At 43.6% G+C, this 19187-nt stretch overlaps 1 protein-coding gene across 10 annotated transcripts in view; it reads left to right on the forward strand.

The window, feature by feature from the left end:
* LRSAM1 (leucine rich repeat and sterile alpha motif containing 1) overlaps nt 1-19187 on the forward strand; it is a 90964-nt gene that overhangs the window by 27180 nt on the left and 44597 nt on the right. For all 10 annotated transcript variants that reach the window (XM_060200181.1, XM_060200179.1, XM_060200187.1 and 7 more), the window contains 5 exons: nt 998-1075; nt 10100-10168; nt 14709-14793; nt 16061-16182; nt 17428-17518. In XM_060200181.1, coding sequence (XP_060056164.1) covers nt 998-1075; nt 10100-10168; nt 14709-14793; nt 16061-16182; nt 17428-17518 — 445 coding nt within the window. The remainder of the gene's footprint in view (nt 1-997; nt 1076-10099; nt 10169-14708; nt 14794-16060; nt 16183-17427; nt 17519-19187) is intronic.

The following is a 19187-nucleotide window of genomic DNA, read 5'->3' on the forward strand; positions in this document are numbered from 1 at the left end:
TGTGTGTTGTCGTCCCCCCCCTCCTCCAGAAAGGCATTGCAGCCTTGAATACAGATAGATAAGAGTAGTGAGAAAAAAAAAAAGAGTCCGGCGGTAGCACAGCGGGTTAGCACAGGTGGCACAAAGAGCAAGGACCACTGTAAGGGTCCTGGTTCGAGTCCCTGGCTCCCCACCTGCAGGGGCGTCGCTTCATAAGCAGTGAAGCAGGTCTGCAGGTGTCTATCTTTCTCTCCCCTTCTCTGTCTTCCCCTCTCTCCATTTCTCGATGTCCTATCCTACAACGAGGACATCAACAACAACAATAACTACAACGATAAAACAACAAGGTCAACAAAAGGAAGTAAATAAGTATTTGAAAAAATTATTGTTAGGTAAGGGAGACAGTGTAATGAGTATGCAAAAGACTTTCATGCCTGAGACTCTGAAGTCCCAGGTTCAATCCTCAGTACCTCCATAAGCCAGAGTTGAGCAGTGTTCTGGTCGGTCTGTCTGTGTGTCTCTCCCTAAGAAAAACCAGAGAAAAGGGAGTCGGGTGGTAGCGAAGCTGGTTGAGCACACATGGTGCAAAGCACAAGGACCTGCATGAGGATCCCAGTTCAAGCCCCCGGCTCCCCACCTGCAGGGGAGTCACTTCACAAGCGGTGAAGCAGGTCTGCAGGTGTCTACCTTTCTTTCCCTCTCTCTGTCTTCCCCTCCTCTCTCGATTTCTCTGTATCTTATCCAACAATGACATCAATAACAACAATAATAACTATAACAATAAAGCAACAAGGGCAACAAAAGGGAATAAATAAATAAATAAACAGAAAAAAAGACTTATTTATTCTCAGCCCTGGAGGTAGCACAGTTGACCCCTTGATTCCGAACTGCATCCCTCATTGTGGCATCTGGTCAGGGCAAAACCTGCAGGCATCCTGAGCTGAGCTGGCTGTGCTGCCTTCAGCCTCCCCTGCTGACTGCTCTTCAAGCTAACACACTGCAAACCTTATTCACACAGGTGTTGATTGTCCACACGAATCATCTCACATCTCTGCTTCCTAAATCCTGCAGCCTTCTGAGTCTCGCAACCATCAAGGTATGGGGCCCCTTCTCCCGGGAGGCAGGGACTCCTCATGGGGCTTCAGTGCTCCCTTGCCTCTCTGTTCCCTTTATATCTCCTCTCAAAGTAGACGCTATATGGCCTTAATGTTCCTGTCGTCAACCATCTGGACAACTTCTGTGTGCTGTATGGGGGGGGGGGTTTACAGAGAAAATCAGCCACAGGTACTCTGCCCTTGGGGAGTTTACATGTATGTGGAAAGGCAGACCCTAAACTCACAGCAAGAAAAACTAGCAGTGAGGGGTGGGGGAGGTAGCATAATAATTACACAGAGACTCTCCAGCCTGAGGCTCCAATGTCCCAGGTATAATCCCTGGAACCACCAAAAGCCAGAGTTGAGGAGTTCTCTGGTAAAACAAATAAATAAACAAAAAACAACTAGCAATGAGCAGGAATATTGATGGTTCCAAACAAGAAAAAGCCAGGACACCAGGTTGGAAAGCCTGGTGACTTGACTGATTGATTCCCTCCAGTACAGGAACTTGGGACATTCCCAGTGTTCTGAGATTGTTCCATTTGAACGTGAGCTCCTCATGACTGTGGTATAAACACTAAGAAAAAGGCATCAAGGTGTCCTTCATGGTTAACTGTGACTTAGAGACATTGGGAGTAGTCTTTTCTTCTCTTTATTGTTCTGGTTCAAGGTATATTGTTTTTTTTTTTTAATAATTTATTTATTTATTGGGGAATTAATGTTTTACATTCAACAGTAAATACAACAGTTTGTACATGCATGACATTCCCCAGATTCCCATTTAACAATACAACCCCCACTATGTCATTCATCATCTTTCATGGACCTGTATTCTCCCCACCCATCCACCCACCCCAGTCTTTTACTTTGGTGTAATACTCCAATTCTATTTCAGGTTCGACTTGTGTTTTCTTTTCTAATCTTGTTTTTCAACTTTGGCCTGAGAGTGAGATCATCCCATATTCATCCTTCTGTTTCTGACTTATTTCACTCAACATGATTTTTTCAAGGTCCATCCAAGATCGGCTGAAAATGGTGAAGTCACCATTTTTTACAGCTGAGTAGTATTCCATTGTGTATATATACCACAACTTGCTCAGCCACTCATCTGTTGTTGGACACCTGGGTTGCTTCCAGGTTTTGGCTATTACAAATTGTACTGCCAAGAACATATGTGTACACAGATTTTTTTGGATGGATGTGTTGGGTTCCTTAGGATATATCCCCAGGAGAGGAATTGCAGGGTCAAAGGGTAGGTCCATTTCTAGCCTTCTGAGAGGTCTCCAGACTGTTCTCCACAGAGGTTGGACAAATTTACATTCCCACCAGCAGTGCAGGAGGGTTCCTTTGACCCCACACCCTCTCCAGCATTTGCTGCTGTTCCCTTTTCTGATGTATGACATTCTCACAGGAGTGAAGTGATATCTCATTGTTGTCTTGATTTGCATTTCTCTGACAATCAGAGACTTGGAGCATTTTTTCATGTGTTTCTCGGCCTTTTGGATCTCTTCTGTGGTGAATATTCTGTCCAAGTCCTCCCCCCATTTTTGGATGGGGTTATTTGTTGTCTTGTTGTTGAGTCTGGCAAGCTCTTTATATATGTTGGTTATTAAACTCTTATCTGATGTATGGCATATAAAGATCTTCTCCCATTCTGTGAGGGGTCTCTTGGTTTGGGTAGTGGTTTCTTTTGCTGTGAAGAAGCTTTTTAATTTGATGTAGTCCCATAGGTTTATACTTGCCTTAGTCTTCCTTGTAATTGGATTCGTTTCATTGAAAATGTCTTGAAAATTTATGCGGAAAAAAGTTCTGCCAATATTTTCCTCTAAGTATCTGATAGTTTCTGGTCTAACATCCAAGTCCTTGATCCACTTGGAATTTACTTTTGTATTTGGTGAAATACAGTGATTCAGTTTCATTCTTCTGCATGTTTCAACCCATTGTTTCCAACACCATTTGTTGAAGAGACTCTGCTTTCCCCATGTAATAGTCTGGGCCCCTTTGTCAAAGATGAGATGTCCATAGGTGTGGGGCCTCGTTTCTGGGCTCTCAATTCTATTCCACTGGTCAGTGTGTCTGTTCATGTTCCAGTACCAAGCAGTTTTGATGACAATGGCCCTATAATACAGTTTGAGATCTGGGAGTGTGATGCCTCCGGTTCTGTCCTTTTTTCTCAAGATTGTTTTGGCAATTCTAGGTCTTTTCTGGTTCCAGATAAACATTTATAGCATTTGTTCTATTCTCCTAAAAAATGTGCTTGGGATCTTGATGGGGATAGCATTCAATTTGTAGATGGCTCTGGGTAATATATTCATTTTGATGATGTTAATTCTTCCAACCCATGAGCATGGAATATCTTTCCATTTCTTTGTGTCTTTTTCAATTTCTTTGAGTAGTGACTCATAATTTTCAGTATACAAGTCTTTCACTTCTTTGGTTAGGTTTACTCCTAGATATTTTATTGTTTTTGTTGCTATAGAAAAAGGAACTGATTTCTGGATTTCAATTTCTTCTAACTTAGTGTTTGCATAGAGGAATGCCACTGACTTTTGAATGTTAATTTTATAGCCTGACACCTTACTGTATTGCCTGATGATTTCCAAAAGCTTCTTGCTGGATTCCTTAGGTTTTTCCATGGATACTATCATGTCATCTGCAAATAAGGAGAGTTTGACTTCTTCTCTTCCAATCTGTATGCCTTTAATTCCTTGCTCCTGCCTGATTGCTATGGCAAGAACTTCCAACACTATGTTGAATAGTAATGGTGATAGTGGGCAGCCCTGTCTAGTACCGGATCTGAGGGGAAATGCTTCCAGTTTTTCACCATTGAGTATGATGTTGGCTGTAGGTTTGCTATATATAGACTCCACTATCTTCAGGAATTTTCCATCTATTCCCATTTTTGTAGTGTTTTGATCATAAAGGGATGTTGTATTTTGTCAAAGGCTTTCTCTGCATCTATTGATATGACCATGTGGTTTTTGGTCTTGCTTTTGTTGATGTGGTGGATCACATTGATTGATTTACGTATATTAAACCAACCTTGCATGCCTGGGATAAACCCCACTTGGTCATGATGAACAATCTTTTTGATATACTGCTATATCCGGTTGGCTAGAATTTTGTTCAATATTTTCGCATCTATGTTCATCAGAGATATTGGTCTGTAGTTTTCTTTTTTGGTTGTGTCCCTGTCTGCTTTTGGTATCAGGGTGATGTTGGCTTCATAGAAGCTGGCAGGGAGTATTCCAGTGTCTTCAATCTTCTGGAAGACTTTTAAAAGTAGAGGTATTAGTTCTTCTTTGAAGGTTTTGTAGAATTCATTTGTAAAACCATCTGGTCCAGGACTTTTATTTTTGGGAAGATTTTTGATAACTGTTTCAATTTCATTAGCTGTGATGGGCCTGTTCATGTTATCCACTTCCTCTTTACTTAGTTTTGGAAGTTGGTAGGTATCTAGGAAATCATCCATTTCTTCCAGGTTCTCTAGCTTGGTGGCATATAGTTGTTCATAGAAGCCTCGCATGATATGTTGAATTGCTGCAGTGTCTGTTGTGATATCTCCTCTTTCATTTACTATCCGATTTATTTGGGTCTTCTCCCTTTTTTGTTTTGTGAGTCTGGCTAAAGGTTTGTCGATTTTGTTTACTCTTTCGAAGAACCAACATTTACTTTCGTTGATCTTTTGTATGGTTTTCCTATTCTCAATGTTATTTATTTCTGCCCTAACTTTAGTGATTTCTGTCCTTCTGGTTGCTTTAGGATTCCTTTGTTGTTCTTCTTCTAGGTCTTAAAGATGTGCAATCAGGCTGTTTATTTGTGCCTTTTCTTGTTTCCTAATGTGTGCTTGTATAGCTATGAACTTCCCTCTTAGGACTGCTTTAGCTGTGTCCCAAATATTTTGATAGCTTGTGTCTTCATTTTCATTGAACTCTCGAAACATTTTGATTTCTTCCTTGATTTCCTCTTTGACCCAGAAGTTGTTAAGAAGTGTACTGTTGAGCTTCCACATTTTGGCACTGTTACTAATCTTTTGTTGATTGTTAAGTGTTAGTTTCATTCCACTGTGGTCTGAGAAGATGCTTGGGATGATTTCAGTGCTCTTGAATAGGCTGACGCTGTCTTTGTGGTCTATCCTTGAGAATGACCCATGTGGATTTGAGTAAAATGTGTATTCCAGTTTCTTGGGATGAATGACTCTGAAAATGTCCAATAGTTCTAGTTTATCTATCTCTTCATTTAGCTCCCTTATGTCTTTACTGATTTTCTTCCTGGATGATCTGTCAAGTTGAGAGAATGGGGTGTTGAAGTCCCCTACTATGATTGTGTTACTGTTAATATATTGCTGTAGCTCTTTCAGTAGAAGTTTGATATATTTAGATGGCTTCTCATTGGGTGCATAGATATTAATAATTGTTAAGTCCTCTTGATTGACTGATCCTCTGAGCATTAAGTAGTGTCCATTCCTATCTTTTTTAATCTTATCTATTTTAAAGTCTATCATGTCAGATATGAGAATAGCTGTTCCTGCCCTTTTTTGTGGGCCATTGGCTTGTATGATAGTTTTCCATCCTTTCACTTTAAGTCTGTGTTTGTCTTGTTGACTTAGGTGAGTTTCCTGTAGACAACATATTGTTGGGTTGTGTTTTCCATCTTCCTACTCTGTGTCTTTTAATAGGTGAACTCAGGCCATTGACATTTATTGATATCAAAGATTGAAGATATTTTAATGCCATTCTTTTAGAGTTTTAGAGTGTTTTGATATATGTCCTATTTGTGGTGGTCTGGTTGTTTATAGGAGACCTTTCAGAACTTCTTTCAGGGCAGGCTTGGTGATGGTTGCTTCCTTCAACTGTTGCTTGTCTGAGAAGGTTTTGATACTTCCATCTAGTCTGAATGACAGTCTAGCAGGATATAGTATTCTTGGCTGAAAGCCTTTCTCATTGAGCACTCGATAGATATCTTGCCATTCTCTTCTGGCCTGTAGTGTTTGTATGGAGAAGTCTGCTGCTAGTCTTATGGGTTTTCCTTTGTTGGTGACTCTTTGTTTTTCTCTTGCAGCCTTGATGATCCTTTCTTTATCTTTATTCCTTTCCATTCTAAGTATGACATGTCTTGGTGTCTTTAGGTCTGGGTTAATTCTGTTTGGGACCCTCTGGGCTTCTTGAATCTTTATGTCTTTGGTGTTGTCTAGACTAGAGAAATTTTCAGCTATTATGGCCTGGAGAACGCTTTCTTCCTCCCCTTCTCTTTCTTCCTCTGGTAAGCCAATAATGCGTATATTGTTTTTTTTTGAAGTCATCCCATAAGACTCTGTTGTTGTTTTCAGCATCTCTTAATCTCTTTTTGAGATCTCTTACTTCTTTTTTAGTTGTCTCTAATTCATCCTCAATCTTGCTAATTCTGTCTTCAGCCTCATAGATTCTATTCTCTCTGCCCTCTACTGTTTTCTGGAGTTCATCTATTTTGTTGCCCTGCTCTGATACTGTTTTAGCTTGTTCAGCTAGTTGCCTTCTTAGCTCAGCGATTTCAGCTTTCAGCTCTCTAATAACCATGAGATAATTAGAATTTTCTTCCATATTCTCATTTGTTGTTCCTGCATTTCTGATTACAATTTTTTTCAAATTCTTTACTCACTCCTGTTATTATTTCCTTAGCTAATGTTTGGATGTTGAACTCGTTGTTTTGTGCTTCACCCTCTGGAGGACTTTTAGCTGGACTCTTGTCCTGGTTCGAGTCTCCAATATTTTTTCTTGTTGTTTTAACCATTTTATATATTATGTTATGAGTTCCCTTTATCAAATTATTAATCACTATTGCCTGGATTAACTTGTGTCTAAGTAATTTAATTAAAGGGTTTACCGTGGTGGAAGTTAACAGTTTTTTCAATCCCTGAGTTGGAGCTCAGTGGTGTAAAAGCCTCTTTTTTTTTCTTCCCTGTAGGCTATGGGAGCCTGAGGGCTTTTAAACTATCAATAGGCTTCTTAGCTTCATCACTGACTCCTGACCAAGAGATAAAGCAGGGTGTGGCAGAGATAATCCAGTGGTTATGCAAAGAGACTTTCACAGCCCCTCAGCTATGCCACTGAGGTATAGGTCTTCTCCTGAGTTTCCCGGTTAGATCTCTGTCCCCTGGTGTCCCTCCCTGTCGCTGCTCCAGATTCTGAGGGTAGTAGCAATGGAGACTCAGAGTTGCACTTGGTGAGTCTCTGGGGAGTCCTTTCCTCCCTTCATCTGTCCCCTTGTGGGGCAGACTGGAGTTGTTGTCTCCACTGATAAACTGCTGAACTGTTAGCAGCCACTTAATCTCTCCTTAGGCCCCTCTCTCCTCTCTGTCACCAGCCACGCGTGTTTGTACTCACGGGTGATTTACTGGGTTCCTGTGGTCATTCTAGTCCTGTCTTGTTTCAGTCCAGGTGGTCTCCTTTGGTATTCCTAGTTGATCCGGGAGAGGAGAGGAGAGGAGAGGAGAGGAGAGGAGAGGAGAGGAGAGGAGAGGAGAGGAGAGGAGAGGAGAGGAGAGGAGAGGAGAGAAAGCCATCTGCTGCTCGTAGCTCCGCCTCCGGAAGTCGAATCGGTGTATTGTTTTTTGTATCATAAAAAAAAACATATTTAGGGAGTCGGGCGTAGCTCAGTGGGTTAAGCGCAGGTGGCGCAAAGCACAAAGATTGGCATAAGGATCCCGGTTCGAGCCCCCGCTCCCCACCTGCAGGGGAGTCGCTTCACAGGTGGTGAAGCAGGTCCGCAGGTGTCTTTCTCTCCCCCTCTCTGTCTTCCCCTCCTCTCTCCATTTCTCTCTGTCCTATCCAACAACAATGACAGCAATAACAACAACAACGATAAACAACAAGGGCAACAAAAAGGGAAAATAAATAAATAAATATAAAAAAATAAAAAAAAAAACATATTTCAAAACATTTTTAGGCGCTGAGGAGGTAGCTTTGCAGTAGGGCATCATCCTTGCACGTGTGAGGCTGGATCCGTAGCACCACATAGCAAGAAAAGTAAAAACTGGAACATCATGAAAGGTGGAGCAGTGCTGTACTATTTCTCAATAAAAAAGTCGTCTACATAAATATTTTAATTTTATTTCATATACATATATATTGTATGCATATACTCTGACCTTTTTGCCTGCTATTTTCATCAATTAAAAAATTAGTAAATACAGTTAATCAAAAGAAGAAAAACATCATTTCACATACCGAAGAACCACTGCCGGTACTTTATTTTACATGTGATTATATACATAATCTGGTTTTTCTTTTGTTTTTTGACCAGCCACGGCTTTACACATATGTAATTTCACCATTCCCTAGCTGCATTTTCATCCAGTTAGAAAGACAGAGAGCTGTCTTCCCCTCCTCTCTCAATTTCTCTCTGTCCTATCCAACCACAACAACAGCTATGACAACAATAACAACAATAAGCAGAACAACAAGGACAACAAAATGGGAAAAATAGCCTCCAGGAGCAGTGGATTCATAGTGCAGGCACTGAGCCCCAGCAATAACCTTGGAGGAGAATAAAAAAAAAAAAGAAAGAAAAAAAGAAAGACAGACAGAGGGGAATTGGATGGTAGCACAGCAGGTTAAGCGCTAACAGCACAAAGTAGAAGGACCAGAGTAAGGATCCCGGTTCAAGCCTCCGGCTCCCCACCTGCAGGGGAGTCACTTTACAGCCGCTTCACAGCTTTCTCTCCCCCTCTCTGTCTTCCCCTCCTCCTCTCTCCATTGCTCTCTGTCCTATCCAACAATGACATCAATAACAATAATGACTACAACAATAAAACAACAAGGGCAACAAAAGGGAAAATAAATAAATAAATATTTAAAAAAGAAGGAAAGACAGAGAAAGGACAGACAGGAGCTACCCCTGGTGCCATGGCACCTCCCACAGTGTGCCTACTGGACTGGAACCTGTGCCACATACATGGCAAGGCTGGTGCCCCACCCAGTCAGGTATTCTTCCATCCCCGGAGCCTTACTCTTTCTTTCTTTTATTGAGGGGGTTCATGCTTTACTGTGCTTCATTGACATATGAATACAATTTCATTATGTACCAGGCCCCCAAAGTTTTCTCCCCCTCAGAGTCCATTGTTTAGGTTTAATACTTTTTTTTTTTTTTTTTTTTTAATGAGAGAGAGATACAGAGGAAAAGACAAAAGGAGACCAGAGCACAGCTCAGCTCTGGCTTATGGTGATGCTGGGAGTGTTTTTTTACCTACCTATTATGCTATCTTCCCAGCCCTGGAGTTGTTTTATTTGTTGCTTTTAAACACATGACTATCTGAGTACTGTTTTATAGCAATTTTCTTTTCCACTCAATACTATGAATACATGTTTGATAAATAAAAGGATGAAATGGTATAATAATTTGAAAAGGGAAATGAGAATCAGTTGGAGAGTAATGCTTGTATAATTTTTAAATATATATTCCCTTATTTATTTACTGAAAAAGACAGAAATTGAGAAGCATGGGGAAGATAGGTAGATAGATAGATGATAGATAGATAGATAGATAGAAGGAAAGAAAGAAATAGAGATACCTGCAGTACGGCTTTCACCACTCATGAAGCTTCCTCCTGCAAGTGGAGGTTGGGGGCTTGAATCGGGGTCCTTGAATATTCTAACGTGTGCACTTTACTCTGCACGGCCATCTGACCCTGCTTATGTATTTTTCAAAAAAAATTTTTAATGAGAGGGAAGAAAAGAAGAGAGAGAGAGAGAAAGATCCTTTTTATAAATAAAAATTAAAAAAAAAAAAAAGGGAGAGAGAGAGAGCGCGCACGTGCTCTGGAGCATCACTCTGGCACCTTCAATACCAGGGATCAAACTCGGGACCTCATGCTTGCACTCCTTACTCTAGCCACCCAGCCACCTCCCAGGCCCTCTGCTTGTGTGTCTTTGTTTCAACATCAGACGTCTGAGGCAGCCCTGGCCCCTCCCTATTTCAACTCTTGCCTCCTGGGATCCTGAAATCCCAGTCAGTGACTGTTATGTGTCAAATTTGTCTTCACTCTGCAGGTTCTGGATCTTCATGATAACCAACTGACGGCCCTTCCTGAAGATACTGGACAGTTGACAGCCCTCCAGGTATGGCAGGAGGAAACAGAAGCAAGTACTGGTTGGGCAGAGAAGATCGCATAAGAGTTATGAAAAAGACTTTCATGCCTGAGGCTCCAAGGTCCCAGGTTCAACACCCCCCACCCACACACACACAGTGAGAGAGAGAGAGAAAACGAACTATAATCCAGAGCTGAATTGTGTTCTGATATTTTTGTTTTGTTTTTAATGTTCTGCTTATAGTCTAGCCAAGGCTGCTCCTTTGCTCTAAGGCATCCAGTGGAATCTTTATCGTTATAGTCTGAACTGCCAGTGTCTTTCTCCCATACCTTTTCTTTTTCTTTTTTTTAAATTATCTTTATTTATTTATTGGACAGATACTGCCAGAAATTGAGAAGGAAGGGGGTAATAGAGAAAGTCAGAGAGAAGACACCTGCAACACTGCTTCACCGTCTGTGAAGCTTTCCCCCTGCTTCAGGGGAAAAATTGGGGGCCAGGGGCTTGAACCCAGGTCCTTGCACATTGTAACATGTGTGCTCAATCAGGTGCACCACTACCTGGCTCCTTCCCTACACCTTTTCCATGTACTTTTTGAGGTTTTTTGTTTTTTTTTTGTGAGTTTCTTTTTCTGTAAAGTTGTGGCACTGTGGATAACGTCTTGAACTCTCAAACATGAGGTCTCGAATTAATTGATACCTGGCATCCCATGTGCTACAGTGAGGTTCTGATTTTTTTTTTCTTTTCCTCTCAAATCAATCAATCAATCTTTGAAAGGAAGGAACGAAAAAGAGCAGCCATCAGGTTTCCATTTTAAACAGGGTGAACTCAATGCTCGAATTCACCATCCCTTCTAATCCTAGTCCTCGGCAGCTGTGTCGTTTATAAAGTGCCTCCTGCATGCTAGCACCAAACTAGACATTTGATTCCTCACAGCCACCCTGTGAGATGGATATTTGTTTTGGGTGTGTTTCTTTTTTTAATTTTTTAAATCTTTATTTATTTATTGGATAGAGACAGCTAGAAATTGAGAGGGAAGGAGGTGATAGAGGGACAGAGAGACACCTGCAGCACTGCTTCACCACTCACAAAGCTTTCCCTCTGCAGGTGGGGACTGGGGGCTCAAACCTGGGTCCTTGTACATTGTAACCTGTGCATTCAACCAGGTGCGTCACCACCTGGCCCCTGAGATGGGTATTTGTATTGTCCCATTTTAGAGAGGAAGAAGCAGCCTTCCCTCACACTTCAGTTCTCTTCAACCCTGCCGCAGGGCAGAGCTGTTCTCTGCAGCCAGTTCCTCAACCCTCTGGTCTTTTTCCCCAGCCCTGGCAGGGATGCAGCCACGTAGCTGTTCCTTCTGCCTGTGTGGTTCCTCTTTTATTCCTCACCCCAGATGTCCTGAGAATCCTTTTGACTTCTGCCCACCTGCTCACCTAGGTCTTACCCCTGATTACATCCCCGAGAGCATCAGTTGCAGTCTGTAATCACTAATTATGCACTTACTGGCTTGAATGTCTCCCCTCCTGAAATGCAATCTCCGGAGGACAGTACCTCCACCTAGCCAACTGCCTTACTCACGAAGGAAACAAAGAAATGATTTGACAGAATGACCCCCATGATGTGGGTGACATTGCATATTTTCAGAAGACAAAACAGAGATCCAGAGGGAGGGCTTTAACTTGCCCAGGCTACAAAGAGGACATTTGATAAGACAGTAATACTTGTTACCACTGAGAGGTACAGTGAATACCTTAGTTAGGATCAGTAGAAACTTTCTTTTTTAAAAAATATTTATTTATTTGTTCCCTTTTGTTGTCCTTGTTGTTTTATTATTGTAGTTATTGTTGTCGTTGGATAGAACAGAGAGAAATGGAGAGAGGAGGTAGCACTTAACCTGCTGTGCTACCGCCCGACTCCCTCTTTTTAATATTTATTTATTTATTCGCTTTTGTTGCCCTTGTTTTTTGTTTGTTTGTTTGTTTGTTTTTTAACACCAGAGCACTGCTCAGCTCTGGCTTATGGTGGTGCAGGGGACTGAACCTGAGACTTCGGAGCCTCAGGCATGAGAGTCTCAGGCATGAGAGTCTCTTTGCATAACCATTATGCTATCTACCCCTGCCTGCCCTTATTTTTTTATTATTGTTATTGATGTCATCATTGTGGGATAGGACAGAGAAATGAAGAGAGGAGGGGAAGACAGGGAGAGAGAAAGATAGACACTCGCAGACCTGCTTCACTGCTTGTGAAGTGACTCCCCTACAGGTGGGGAGCCGCGGGCTGGAACTGGGATCCTTACGCCGGTCCTTGCGCTTTGCGCTACCTGCACTTAACCCGCTGTGCTATGGCCTGACTCTTGAAACTTTATTTTCACACCACGGTTATCACTGAGGCTTGGTGCCAGCACTCTGAATCCACCGCTCCCAACAGCCATTTTCCCCTTTTTTTTCTCACCAGAGCACTGATCAGCTCTGTTTTCTCTTTCCATCCTTCCTTCCTTCCAATTATACTTGATAAGACAGAGAGAGATCAAGAGGGGAGAGGAAATAGGGAAAGAGAGACACCTGCAGACCTGCTTTACCATTCATGAAGCATCCCCCTACATGTGGGGAGTGGGGGCTTGAACCAGTGTCCAGGCCCATGGTAATATGTGCTTTTAACTGAGTGCACCAGCACCCAGCCCCCCACATGTGCTTTTTATAGAATTGATACCTTCACTGTTTCATAACTTTTGGCTACCTGACTGTAACTCATAGCCATCCTTTGTTTCATCCAATATTCATCTGCCACTTTATTTTTTAATGACTTCCAACATTCCATTGTTTCAATTTTTAATAGGCAGTGTGTCATCCTGGTGGCCTTACTCACCTCACAGGCCTTGTCTCCTGGAGAGACAACACAATCCAGCCTTCCTGGGTCCCATTTTGGCACTACCAGCAGAGGAGTTAAGATCTTGGGGAGACCCATTGCTTTTTTTTTTAAATTTTTATGTAAAAAAAGGGAACACTGCTGGGCAGGGGTAGATAGCATAATGGTTATGCAAACAGACTCTCATGCCTGAGGCTTCAAAGTCACAGGTTCAATCCCCTGCACCACCATAAGCCAGAGCTGAGCAGTGCTCTGGTAAATAAATAAATAAATAAATAAATAAAAATAAAAAGGAAATACTGCTGTGGTCCAGGAGGTGGCACAGCGGATAAAGCATTGGACTCTCAAGCATGAGGTCCTGAGTTCAATCCCCGGCAGCACATGTACCAGAAAGACATCTGGTTCTTTCTCTCTCTCCTCCTATCTTTCTCATTAATAAATAAATAAAATAATTTTAAAAAAAAGGAAACACTGGGGAGCTGGTCGGTAGCTCAGCGGGCTAAGCGCACATGGCGCAAAGCACAAGGGCCGGCTTAAGGATCCCTGTTCAACCCCCGGCTCCCCACCTGCATGGGGGTCACTTCACAAATGGCAAAGCAGGTCTGCAGGTGTCTGTCTTTCTCTCCCCCTCTCTGTCTTCTCTCCTCTCTCGATTTCTCTCTGTCCTATCCAACAACAACAACAGCTATGACAGCAATAACAATAATAACTACAAGCACAACAAGGGCAACAAAATGGGGAAAATGGCCTCTAGGAGCAGTGGATTCATGGTGCAGGTACTGAGCCCCAGCAATAACCCTGAAGGCAAAAAAATAAAAAAAGGAAACACTGACAGAATCATAGGATAAGAGGGGTACAACTCCACACAGTTCCCACCACCAGAACTCCGTATCCCATTCCCTCCCTTGATAGCTTTCCTATTCTTTATCCCTCTGGGAGTATGGACCCAGGGTCATTATGGGGTGCAGAAGGTGGGAAGTCTAGCTTCTGTAATTGCTTCCCTGCTGAATATGGGTGTTGGCCGGTCGATCCATACTCCCAGCACCCCATTGCTTTCTTATGCTGGTCCTTGTGCTTTGTGCCTCTTGCGCTTGACCTGCTGTGTTACCGCCGGACTCCCTACCCCGTTGCTTTCTAACGCTCAGTTTCATTCTGCTAACTCTGAGATAACCATTGCTTTTCATGCATGTAACTACCTCGCTTGGATCCCTGAGTCTGTCAGTTCCCTTCTTCCTCCCTCCCCAGTGACTGGGCAGCTCTTGGGCATTCTGCTATCAGGGCAGTGATGGAATTTCAGCACAAGCCAGCTCTAAGTTTTGCCTTTGCTCTCCTGAGCACATGACTTCACCACTTTGAGCCTTGGTTTTCTCAGTCTCAAATAGGATCATAGCAATCTGTCTCTCCTTTTTTTATATATTTATTCCCTTTTGTTGCCCTTGTTGTTTTATTGTTGTAGTTATTATTGTTGTTATTGATGTCATTGTTGGATAAGACAGAGAGAAATGGAGAGAGGAGGGGAAGACAGGGGGGAGAGAAAGATAGACACCTGCAGACCTGCTTCACCACTTGTGAAGCGACTCCCCTGCAGGTGGGGAGCCGGGGGCTCGAACCTGGATGCTTATGCCGGTACTTGTGCTTTGTGCCACATGCAGCAGCAGATCCTGTTACTTATATGTGGGTTCTCATGTACTTTTCCCCTTTTTCCTAGGTACTAAATGTGGAAAGGAATCAACTGACATATCTCCCACATTCCATTGGGAACCTGATCCAGCTCCAGACCCTCAATTTGAAAGGTAGAGGACTAGAACATTCCGTACATCTGGCTGACCTCTTGGTCAGCTGTGGACTGTCCCAGCTGGCATCCACACAGTCCTCCTTCTGGGACTCATTGAGCATGAGACAGCCTGGCCCTGGTGTCACTTATAGTCTGAACTGACCTCCTGTTAGGTTAGTCTGCCTCCATAGTAATCAGAGACAGTGTCAGGAGGGCTTCTGTGGGGAAGGCAGACGCTGCAGACACTTTTGAGCCTCTCGCACCTGTGCTTACAATAGTGAGTGGTGGGCTTCCTGCGTGAGAGCTTTTCAGGAGCCACCGTAACGACTCTGAAGACTCAGGGTCAGGTCACTCTTCCACTTTCAGTCATGCCAAGCTTCCTAAGGAAGGGAGAGGGAGTGAGTGTTACTTCCGACTGACAGATGGAGCAGTGAGCCTTGATTTGCTTAAAGCCACTCAGCACAACTGGGACCAAGCCCAGCTCCTAATGTATCAGAAGAGTGCTCGCCTCACTACACCCCGCCCCCCATCATTATACTTCTTGGCTTTTTAGCACTTTATGCATAGGAATGCCTCTGTTTACCATTTGATAAAAATACTGGTGCCAGGGTCAGGTGGTGGCACACTCGGTTGAATGCACAAGAACCCAGGTTCAAGCCCCGGGTCCCCACCTGTAGGGAGGAAGCTTCATGAGCAGTAAGGTAGTGCTGCAGGTCTCTCTTTCTCCTGCTCTAGCTCCTCTTCATCCCCTTTTGATTTCTCTCTATCCAATAAATAAATTAATTTGGAAATCAATTTAATAAAAGAAAATACTATTTAAAAAATTCTGGGGTTGGAGGTAGATAGCATAATGATTATGCAAAGAGACCCTGATGCCTGAGGGTCTGAAGTCCCAGGTTCAGTTCCCCCAGATTCTGGTGCTATGCTTATTGATTCCTTTCCATGTGAAGGCACTGTGCTGAGGAGCTAACATGCAGAATCTCATTGAACTTCTTAATATTGCTGAGACCAAACCATATCATCCTGCCACCCCCAATTTCGTGGATGAGAAAACTGGGCCAGGAAAGTAAAGTCGGTTATTCAGTCACTGAGCTAGGAAGTGGTGGAATGGGAACTTGAGGCCAGGTCACTGAAATACAAGATTACACTCTTCCTCAAAGAGCTTCGGTTAGATTCCAGGACCTGGCTTATAAACCTGGAGATCCTGCCCCTGAATTCCAGTGAGTGACAGGCAGGGACTGCGGGGGGCTCTGGGGTGTTTAATTGTGCCATCGGGTTCTCTCCAGACAACAAGCTAAAGGAGCTTCCAGATACCTTGGGGGAACTTCGAAGTTTACGCACCCTCGATATCAGTGAAAATGAAATTCAAAGATTGCCACAGATGCTGGCGCATGTTCGGACCCTGGAGGTAAGCGGGGAGCCTCCCATGCTCTGGCCTGCCCCTCCTCCTTCCCTTCATTCCTGATTACAGGCCCTAGTCACAAGGCTCTGGGTCACCAAGATCCCAAGGCATGGTCCTTAGGAGCACACAATGAGACCGGTGTGTGAACAGTTGTTTTATTTCTGTAATGGATGCAGCACAATGCATTTCTGGAGTGAGGAGATGAGGCTGAGTCCCAGCAGGGCTACCACTTTACAAGTGGTAACTGAGCCAGACCCTGAGAGAGGGATCCACTTAGAATGGATGAGCATCATGGGAGCATTCCAGATGGGGAGAACAGTGTGTGTGTGTGTGTGTGTGTGTGTGTGTGTGTGTGTGTGTGTGTGTGTGTATGTGTGTGTGTGTTGGTGGAGGGTTGGGGGGAATGTCAAGAGATGGTAAAGAAAAGTGTAAGATGTGGTAAGGGAAGAGTGGGAAAACTGTTTGAGAGTTGCTTTGCCAGAAGGTCCAGATGATTTTAGAAAGCCCAGGACTGTGAGGAATAGAGAGGCCTCAGTGTATTGATGTGAAACAGTCTCTATCAGAGCACAGGGCAGAGGAGGGCAGGGCTGCTAGAAGAAAGCACTACGTGTATGGCACCAGGGATCAAACTCAGGACATCATGCTTGAGGGTCCTCTGCTTCACCCAACTCCCAGGCTATTCTGAAATAACTAGTAAGAGCCATGAGGTGGGGGAAGGTAATTCATTTTATATTGATTCTTCAAATAATAATAATAATTACGTTCATATTTCTTGGTGGCACCTGGGCCAAAAAAGACTGCAGAGACAAATTCACAACTAAACCAGGGGCCAGCGAAATAGACTAGCAATCGTGCAAAACACTCATGCCTGAGGATTCAAGGACCCAGGTTCAATCCTCAATACCCCTGTAAGCCAGAGCTGAGCAATGCTCTGGTTAAAAGTACAAACAAAAAGGGGCCAAGTTGTGGTACACCTAGGTGAGTGTACATGTTATAATGCACAAGGACCCAGGTTCAAGTCCCCAGTCCCCACCTGCAGGGGGAAAACTTTGTGAGTGGTGAAGGTGTGCTGTGCTGCAGGTGTCTCTCTGTCTCCCTTTTCCCTCTCCATTTCTGGCTGTCTCTATTCAATAATAAGTAAAGACAATTTAAAAAGAAATAAAAATAAACAAACAAGTAGGCCAGGCGATTTCCCTTTGTGTGTGCTAAGCAGTGAATGGTATATAAACTGGGGTCTCTTGGTGTCTACAGACTGTGAGCCTCGATGCCTCATCCATGGTCTACCCCCCGCAGGAGGTTTGTGGTGCTGGCACTGAGGCCATTCAGCAGTTTCTCTGCAAAGGTAAGGGAGGCGGCCTGCCTGTGTCACTCAGTGACTTGATGTGACTATGGCCCAGCAGCTACCCAGCACCAGCCCAGGCTGGAGAGACAACAGAGCTGGGGGAGCCACCGTCCCTCTCTGCCCAGAACTCCAGGTCCAAAAGAGAAACAGGCAAAACAGCTGATCACACAAAGAAATGTAATTACAGATCGTGATTATAACCTGCTAGATTATTATAACATGTTTAGACAAAGGTGTTCCTGGCAGAGAGAGCTGTGTAATGAAAGGGTAGGGGCCAGGAAGCATGGGAGAAGGCCAAGTGACTGGACATGGTTGTGACGTAGTATCAAAGCAAAAACAATTGGTCAGAGTTGTTTTTTACAAAGATCACTCTGGCTGCAGGGAGCATTCCAGATTAGAGGGTGGGGGACCAGTTAGGTGGTCATTGGAATTATCTATGAGGGGCTGGGCGGTAGCACAGCAGGTTAAGTACACTTGGTGCGAAGCCCAAGGTCCGGAGTAAGGATCCCGGTTCGAGCCCCCGGCTCCCCACCTACAGAAGGGGTCACATCACAAGTGGTAAAGCAGGTCTGCAGGTATCTATCTTTCTCTCCCCCTCTCTGTCTTCCCCTCCTCTCTCCATTTCTCTCTGTCCTATCCAACAACAATGACAGCAATCACAATAATAATAATAACAACAACAATAAGCAACAAAAAGGAAAAAATAGCCTCTAGGAGCAGTGGATTTGTAGCACAGGCACTGAGTCCCAGCGATAACCCTGGAGGCAAAAAAAAAGAATTGTCTATGAGAAAGACCACAGTGGTGGTCCAGGAGGTGGATAAATTGTTGGGCTCTCAAGCATGCGGTCCTGAGTTTGATTCCTGACAGCACAAGCGCCAGAGTGATGTCTGGTTCTCTCTCTCTCTCTCCTCCTATCCCTCTCATTAATAAATAAATAAAAATATTTTAAGAGAGAGACCATGATGGATTGGACTTGGAGGAGAGGCAGTGCAGCAGATGAAACAAAAACCCAGGACCATCCCGGTCTGGGTGGCAGGAAGGAGCAGTTATCTCCTTTCAGGCTGGGTTTTCTTGATTTGAGCCTTCTTTCAACTCTGCAACTTTAAGGCCAAGGCTTACATATGTAAGGCATCTGATGAAGATAGCTTTGGAAAGCAAGATCTTTTCAATAAATGATCAATTGTATATCCACATGGGAAAAAGAAAAAAGGGCAGGGGGCTAGGGAAGGCCCTTTGAGCTTTTCCATAAATAGGACACAGACAGCACTGAAGATAGCTGTCTCCTAAATTATACTTCTTTAAAATCAAAGCTTCTGGGAGGCAGGCTGTAGTGCAGCAGGTTAAATGCACGTGGCACGAAGCACAAGGACCGGGGCAAGGATCCTGGTTCAAGCCCCCGGCTCTCCACCTGCAGGGGAGTCGCTTCACAGGCGGTGAAGCAGGTCTGCAGGTGTCTTATCTTTCTCTCCCCCTCTCTGTCTTTCCCTCCTCTCTCCATTTCTCTCTGTCCTATCTAACAACGACGACATCAATAACAACAATAGAAAACGAGCAACAAAAGGGAAAATAAATATAAAAAAATAAAAATTAAAAAAAATCAAAGCTTCAAAAGATGCCATTTAGAGAACATCATAATTGATAAAATGGTGCAGTGGCTTCTCACTAAAA

The sequence above is a fragment of the Erinaceus europaeus genome, chromosome 10, assembly GCF_950295315.1.
Source record: "Erinaceus europaeus chromosome 10, mEriEur2.1, whole genome shotgun sequence".
Taxonomy (NCBI): Eukaryota; Metazoa; Chordata; class Mammalia; order Eulipotyphla; family Erinaceidae; genus Erinaceus; species Erinaceus europaeus.